This window comes from Theropithecus gelada, chromosome 14, assembly GCF_003255815.1.
Source record: "Theropithecus gelada isolate Dixy chromosome 14, Tgel_1.0, whole genome shotgun sequence".
NCBI lineage: Eukaryota > Metazoa > Chordata > Mammalia > Primates > Cercopithecidae > Theropithecus > Theropithecus gelada.
Window position 1 is genome coordinate 110,504,213 of NC_037682.1, and position 7,885 is coordinate 110,512,097.

At 49.8% G+C, this 7,885-nt stretch overlaps 1 protein-coding gene across 1 annotated transcript in view; it reads left to right on the top strand.

Annotated features, from left to right (window-relative positions):
* Positions 1-4,369, top strand: part of FOXR1 (forkhead box R1) — a 9,889-nt gene extending 5,520 nt beyond the window's left edge. Inside the window, exons 2-6 of the mRNA XM_025357060.1 lie at positions 1,800-1,874; positions 1,978-2,225; positions 2,463-2,689; positions 3,578-3,816; positions 4,295-4,369. Coding sequence (XP_025212845.1) covers positions 1,800-1,874; positions 1,978-2,225; positions 2,463-2,689; positions 3,578-3,816; positions 4,295-4,323 — 818 coding nt within the window. The 3' untranslated portion in view covers positions 4,324-4,369. The remainder of the gene's footprint in view (positions 1-1,799; positions 1,875-1,977; positions 2,226-2,462; positions 2,690-3,577; positions 3,817-4,294) is intronic.
* Positions 4,370-7,885: the final 3,516 nt, after the last annotated feature.

Consider the following 7,885-nt stretch of genomic DNA (forward strand, 5'->3'; position numbering starts at 1 on the left):
TTTTTTTTTTTTTTTTTTTTTTTTTTTTTGCTTATGGTGATTTTTACTATGTTTGAACGTTTTTTAAGAGAGTCTTGCTCTGTCACCTAGGCTGGAGTACAGTGGCATGATCTCAGCTCACTACAAACTCTGCCTCCCAGGTTCAAGTGATTCTCCTGCCTCAGCCTCCCAAGTAGCTGGAACTACAGGTAAGCACCACCACACCCGGCTAATTTTTTGTACTTTTAGTAGAGATAGGGTTTCGCCATGTTGGCCAGGCTGATCTTGAACTCCTGACCTCAAGTAATCCACCTGCCTTGGCCTCCCAAAGTGCTGGGATTACAGGTATCAGCCACCGCACCTGGCCAAACTTTAATTTTTGTACTATAATATGTGCATAAAACTTATAGATTCATTTTAGGGTAACTGGCATCTTAATAGTATGTATTATAAGTCTTTGTTCAAGTCTTTTTATTTATTTAAGAGCTGAGATGGGAGGATTGCTTGAGCTGGGAGGTGGAGATTGCAGTGAGCCAATGTCACACCACTGCACTCCAGCATGGGCAACCAAGCAAGACCGCGTCTCAAAAAAAAAAAAAAAACCCTATGTTTATATCTTTTGCTACTTTTTCCTTTTTTGAGTACTATGTTGAATATTAGCAACCTAATAGGCATCCTCTCTAATTAAGCTCTCCGATAAGTATGTCATTTCCCAAACAAAAGCCTAGATTCATCTGTAATATAATGACACTCATAGTGACAGTGAGGGGGCAAAAATAGTTTTTGTCCTGAACAACCAGTTAATGGTGGTGCCACTTGCTGAGACAAAGAATACAGGAAGGCTAGGCATGGTGGTTCACGCCTGTAATCCCATTTTGGGAACCTGAACAGGAGGATTGCTTGAGCCCAGGGGTTCAAGACCAGCCCAGGCAACAACATAGTGAGACCCTCATCTATACAAAAAATACAAAAATTAGGCCGGGCGCGGTGGCTCATACCTGTAATCCCAGCACTTTGAGAGGCTGAGGCTGGTGGATCATGAGGTCAGGAGTTAGACACCAGCGTGGCCAATATGGTGAAAGCTCTACTAAAAATACAAAAATTACCCGGGCGTGGTGGCAGGCACCTGTAATCTCAGCTACTCGGGAGGCTGAGGCAGGAGAATCACTTGAATCCGGGAGGCGGAGGTTGCAGTGAGCCAAGATCATGCCACTACACTCCAGCCTGGGTGACAGAGCAAGACTCCATCTGGAAAAAAAAAAAAAAAAATTGCAAAAATTAATGGGGCGTAGTGGCATGCACCTGTAGTTCCAGCTACTTGGGAGGCTGAGGTGGGAGAATCTCTTGAGCACACCACTGCACTCCAGCCTGTGCAACACAGCAAGACCCTGTCTCAGAAAAAAACAAGAATACAGGAGGAAGAGCAACAAGATGGAATTCAGTTTTAGAAGCCGTCTGAAGTGCCTGTGGGCTACCCAAGTAAAGATATCCAGTAAGTAGTTCTCCTTAAGGGCTAGCACAGAATGCTAGGCTAGAGGTGAAGATTTGAGAGCTCTACATTTTTTTTATAGATGTTAACTGAAGCCACGGGCATGCAGGAGATCAATTCAGGGACAGTATATGTAGAGTGAGAAGAAAAGAATGCAGAGGGGAATGAGAAGGTCAGAGAGGTAAAGGGAAAACCAGTAGAAGTACAATGTGATGTTAACTCCCCAGGCAGGGCCCACAATACCTTCTCCCAGAGAAGCCTTAATGCCTAGGATCCTAAGGTCACAAAGGGATATCCTAGGATGTTTTGACTCTCTCTTTCTTTTTGCCAGTTGCCAGGTATAAACTCCGAATTGTTAAGCCACCAAAATTACCCCTAGAGAAAAAACCCAACCCTGATAAGGATGGTAAGTATTGAGTTCTCTGAGCTGTTTCTGTGACCTGGGCTGGAGACCAGGGGCACCCAAAGCCAGTGGGCTGCGGCACACAATCTCCTTTTGTTCTGCACAGGTCCAGATTATGAACCCAACCTCTGGATGTGGGTAAACCCCAACATCGTGTATCCCCCTGGAAAACTGGAGGTCCCAGGACCTAGGAAGAGGGAGGATCTGACAAGCACACTCCCCTTGTCTCAGCCACCACAGAAGGAGGAAGATGCCAGCTGCTCAGAAGCCACAGGGGTGGAATCACTGTCCCGGTCCTCCAGCAAGTGGTCTCCCCCTCGGAAGCGCTTTGCCTTTTCCCCCAGCACCTGGGAGGTATGGATCTCTGGGGGTGGGAGCCGGACTTGGGCAGTAGGTGAGGGGCATGGGGAAGAGCCATCACAATTCTGCTCTCTTAGCCATAGCAAAAGGCGAATGGGTTCAGAAATTACCTTCATGCTTGGGTTGGGGAGAAGCCCAGATGGTGGCCTTAGACCACCCCCCCTTCCTGCCACTGCACCCTGGAGTAGAGGCTGAGGAGTCAGGACCAGTTCCTACTCTGTGCTCCTCTAGCTCACAGAAGAGGAGGAGGCTGAGGACCAGGAAGACAGCTCCTCTGTGGCTCTCCCATCCCCTCACAAAAGGGCCCCCCTCCAGAGTCGGAGGCTTCGGCAAGCCAGCAGCCAGGCGGGGAGGCTCTGGTCCCGGCCCCCTCTCAATTACTTCCACCTAATTGCCCTGGCATTAAGAAACAGTCCCCCCTGTGGCCTCAACGTGCAACAGATCTACAGTTTCACTCGGTATGTGCCGGGGGCCCTGTGAGGAGGGGGAAGTGGGGGCCAGGGCCCTGGGCTGATGCCTTCCAATCCATCCCAGGCCCTGGGTTGCTGACCTGGTTTCCCTATCTGGGTCTGAGAGGACGAGTATGTTCCCAGTTCCCTTTTCCCAGGTGCATTTGTGCCCACATGTGTACAGGAACATATCCATTCCCACCCCTTTTCACATCTAAAGAACGCTCCAACCTTTTTATGACTTTAGTTCTTTTTTTCTTTTTCTTTTTTTTTTTTTTTTTCTTTTTAACTAGTTTTCAGTGCTCTTTGGGTATAGTTCTCCTTTAAAACATAAATTCACTTGGGTCAGGTAACAGTTTTCCACCATCCTCTGAAGATGAGCCAGTCTAAAGTCAGGTTCCCCAACAGTTCCCACCTGCTTCTGCTAGGACTGGACTGCCTGGCACAGCTCCCTGCACCCCCAGGGGCGCAGGGAACCCAGTTGAGAAAGGTTTTCCATTTAGCTCAGAAAGTCCTGCTCACATGAGTGTGAGGAAGGGAGTTTGTTGGGCCCTTTCCCAGTGTTAGGAAAAGTACCTAATGTCTCAGAATAGGCATTTTCAAGTGGTTTCCGTCCTCAATCAAGATTCCTCTTATGGGAGATGCTTGGCCTGATTCTGCTTTGTTCATGCTGTGGTCCAAGCCCTGGGCCCTCAGAGGGAGGGAGGGTTCAGGTGAGCCACACACCATGTGGACGCTTTGCCACGTGCTCAGTCAGCAAAGAGCAACTCCAGGCCAACTTGGTACTATCCCCCTGTAGAGGGGCTGAAGCCCCTGGCCCCTGGGTAGAACATGCTCCAGAGAAGGGCATTCCCGAGACATAACATCCCTTTCCTTACCTCTCCTCCCTGTCCACAGAAAACACTTCCCCTTTTTCCGGACAGCCCCGGAAGGCTGGAAGAATACTGTCCGTCACAATCTCTGTTTTCGAGACAGCTTTGAGAAAGTGCCTGTCAGCATGCAGGGCGGGGCCAGCACACGGCCTCGATCTTGCCTCTGGAAGTTGACCGAGGAGGGACACCGCCGCTTTGCGGAGGAGGCCCGCGCCTTGGCTTCCACTCGGCTGGAAAGTATCCAGCAGTGCATGAGCCAGCCAGGTGTGAAGACTTGTCGTGTGTGGGCCCAAGGGGAGGAGACCTGAGGATCCTGACCCAAGACTGAGTGTGGAAGCCTGGGTCACACCGTGGTGGGGGGGCGGGGGGGCATCTTCTATAGGAAACAGGAATTAGCAGTGATCTGAGACCTTCAGGTGATGCCTGCCTGAGGTGAGACCTCCCCCACCAATGTGGGACGTGATGTGCCAGGAATCCATGGGCAAACACTAAGGGGCAGCTGGCCTTACCAAGCCCAGCAGCCTAGGCAATAGTGAGCACACAACATGAGAAGCACACTAATAGAGGTTATGTGCAAAGAGTACTTGTACTTTCCCTGGAGCAGTGCAGGGAGTCTTCAGAGAAGAGGCAGCATTTGAGCCTTGAGTGAAAGCAGCAGATCACTTGCTATGAGAGAGCATCCCAGGCCTAGGAAACAGCAACTGTGAAGCATAAACTCCTGAACTCTCTCCTTTTCTTACAGATGTGATGCCCTTCCTCTTTGATCTTTAACCCCAAGAAGCAGGAGCCAGCTAATGCTTTATTAAATTTACCCTCAGTAGCCTTCTGTGTGTGTCTATGGAGGTGGGGGTCTCTAAGGATGGGGTTAAGGGTGGAGGTGGAGATCAACTCCAACGTTGGAGATGGGACGCCTTCAGCTTACAGATGCTCCTGAGGCAATGGGGCAGGTGCCTGCTGTGCAGCAAAAGGAGTCCGTAGTTTTCTTTCCTCAAAGGAGGAAAATGCACAGCCTTCTAAAGCATCTTGGAGCAATTTCCATTTTCCTGAATTATGAAGATAATCTTGGCTGGGTGTAGTGGCTCACATGTAATCCAGCACTTTGGGAGGCTGAGGCAGGAGGATCCCTTGAGCACGGGAGGTTAAGGCCGAAGTCAGTCATGATCACACCACTGCACTCCAGCCTGGGCAACAGCAAGACTCCATCTTTAAAAATTATCCTGAGAGATGCCAGTTTGTAACAGCCAATTCTGTAAGCACCACACATTCATTCAATTGATACTCCTTAACCACCACGCCCAGCTAATTTTTTGTATTTTTTAGTAGAGATGGGGTTTCTCCATGTTGGTCAGGCTGATCTTGAACTCCCGACCTCAGGTGATCCGCCTGCTTTGGCCTCCCAAAGTGCTGGGATTACAGGCGTGAGCCACTGCACCCGGCAGGTGACTTGTTTTTTTTGTTTTGTTTTGTTTTTGAGATAGAGTCTCGCGCTGTTGATCAGGCTAGAGTGCAATAGCACAATCTTGGCTCACTGCAACCTCCACCTCCCAGGTTCAAGCGATCCTCCTGCCTCAGCTCCCCTAGTAGCTGGGATTACAGGCATGCACCACAAGGCCCAGCTAATTTTTGTATTTTTAGTAGAGACAGGATTTCACCATGTTGGCCAGGCTGGTCTCCAGTTCCTGACCTCAGATGATCCACCTGCCTTGGCCTCCCAAAGTGCTGGAATTACAGGCGTGAGCCACCGCGCCTGGCCTCTTGAGTTAATTTTTGTATGGTCAGCGTTCATTTTTGGCTTATAGATGTCCAATTGCTCAGCCTTCCAAAGTGCTGGATTACAGGTGTGAGCTGACTACAGCCTCGAACTCCTTGGGCTCAGGCAATCCTCCCACCTCAGCCTCCCAAGGAGCTGGGACTACAGGTGCATACCACCACACCCGGCTAATTTTTTTTTTGAGATGGAGTTTTGCTCTTGTTGCCCAGGCTAGAGTGCAATGGTGCGATCTCTGCTCGCTGCAACCTCCACCTCCCGAGTTCAAGCCATTCTCCTGCCTCAGCCTCCCGAGTAGCTGGGATTACAGGCATCCACCACCACATCTGGCTAATTTTTTTGTATTTTTAGTAGAGATGGGGTTTCACCGTATTGTTCAGGCTGGTCTCAAACTCCTGACCTCAAACTCCTGATCCACCTGTCTCAGCCTCCTAAAGTGCTGGGATCACAAGCGTGAGCCACCGCACCCGACCTGGATACTGATTTCTAAGTGATAGCCACTAAAGGAGTGGGTAAGGGAGACCAGGTCAGGTCAGTTGCTCTGGGCCCACCCAGAGCTCTCCTGCAGCCAGAGCCTCTTTCCTACCACCCTAATCTATTCAGCTCCCAGGAAGGAGAGGGTCCTGAGTCCCAAGCTCTGCTTTCATCTGATTTCGCCTCAATTTGTCCACCTCATCTGCACTTTGTATACAGCCTTATCACTGTGCACATTCTTGTTAACATCAGGGTTTTTTTGCTTTGTTTTTGTTTTTTGAGATGGAGTCTCACTCTGTTGCCTCGGCTGGAGTGCAATGGAGCAATCTCGGCTCACTGCAACTTCTGCCTCCCAGGTTCAAGCGATTCTTCTGCCTCAGCCTCCCAAGCAGTTGGGACTACAGGCGTGCACCACCATATCTGGCTAATTTTTGTATTTCACTAGAGATGAGGTTTCATCATGTGGCCCAGGCTGGTCTCAAACTCCTGAGCTCTGGCAATCCACTTGCCCCGGCCTCCTACAGTACTAGATTACAGGCGTGAGCCACCACACCTGGCCAACATCAGGTTTAAGTTGCAAGTGGATCCCAAAATGCAGCAGATCAGAAAGAAAGTACAAAACAATACAGCCTTTGGGGAAAATGGGACTTGGAAAAAAATCTGCCTTTGCCCACTTTGCTCTCTAATAAACTCCTGTACTTGCACCTAGTTTTCACTTATCGATTACTTTGTTATTTTTCTTTTTTTAGGCAGAATTGCAATCCCAGCTCACTGCACTCCCAGGTTCAAGCAATTCTCCTGCCTCAGTCTCCTGAGGAGCTGGGACCATAGGCACGTGCCATCACATCCTGCTAACTTTGGTATTTTTAGTAGAGTCAGGGTTTCACCATGTTGTCCAGGCTGGTCTTCTACCCTCCCTGAGGTCAAGCGATCCACCCACGTCAGCCTCCCAAAGTGTTGGGATTACAAGTGTGAGCCACCGCCCCAGGCCAGAGGAAAAGCATTCTAATAGAGGGGTTAGAATGGACAAAGCCCTGGAGGTAGAGACATACCTTGGCCTTTTGAGCAAATGGGGATGAGACCATGGAAGACAGAACACACTAAACAAGGGCAGAAGGATCCAAGGTGAAACTGGGAGAGGCGCAGGGTAGGCTTTTCTAGGCTATAACGGGGCATTTGGACTTTTTTCCAGTATGGTGAAAAGTAATTGAAGTAACTTACTTAAGCTGTTTGTTGTTGTCATTGTTGTTAATCACAATTAGCCATTCATTGACAGTGGCTTGTCGGGGAAAGCCAACATGGAAGCAGGAAGACCCATTAGGAGGTGACTGCGGTAAATGAGACCGGTTGGAGTAGTAGTGGCAGTAGAGATGGAGACAGGCAGAAGAACAATTTGATGATGCATCATGGAGGTAGAAAAAACAAGTCGATAGTATTGACTGCAGGAGAAGAAACGACAAGAATGACTGAGGTTTTTGGTTTGAGCAAGTAGGTGAATGGTGAGGAGATGAAGCCTGCAGGAGTAGCAGGTTTGAGCGTTCTGTGTTTAGTATCTGTGAGACAAGAGCGGGCACGATGGCTTACACCTGTAATCCCAGCACTTGGGGAGGCAGAGGTGGGTGGATCACTTGAGCCCGGGAGTTGGAAACTAGCCTGGGCAACATGGCGAGACCCCTTCTCTACAAAAAAGAAATAAGCTGGGCGTGGTGGCATGTGCCTGTGCTCCCAGTTACTTGGCAGGTTGAGGTGGGAGGATTGCTTGAGCCCGGGAGGTCAAGGCTGCAGTGAGTCATAATTGTGCCACTGCACTCCAGCCTGAGTAATGACAGAGCAAGATCCTGTCTCCAATTAAAAATAAATAAATAGGCCGGGCGCGGTGGCTCAAGCCTGTAATCCCAGCACTTTGGGAGGCCGAGACGGGCGGATCACGAGGTCAGGAGATCGAGACCATCCTAGCTAACACAGTGAAACCCCGTCTCTACTAAAAAATACAAAAAACTAGCCGGGCGAGGTGGCGGGCGCCTGTAGTCCCAGCTACTCGGGAGGCTGAGGCAGGAGAATGGCGTAAATCCGGGAGGCGGAGCTTGCAGT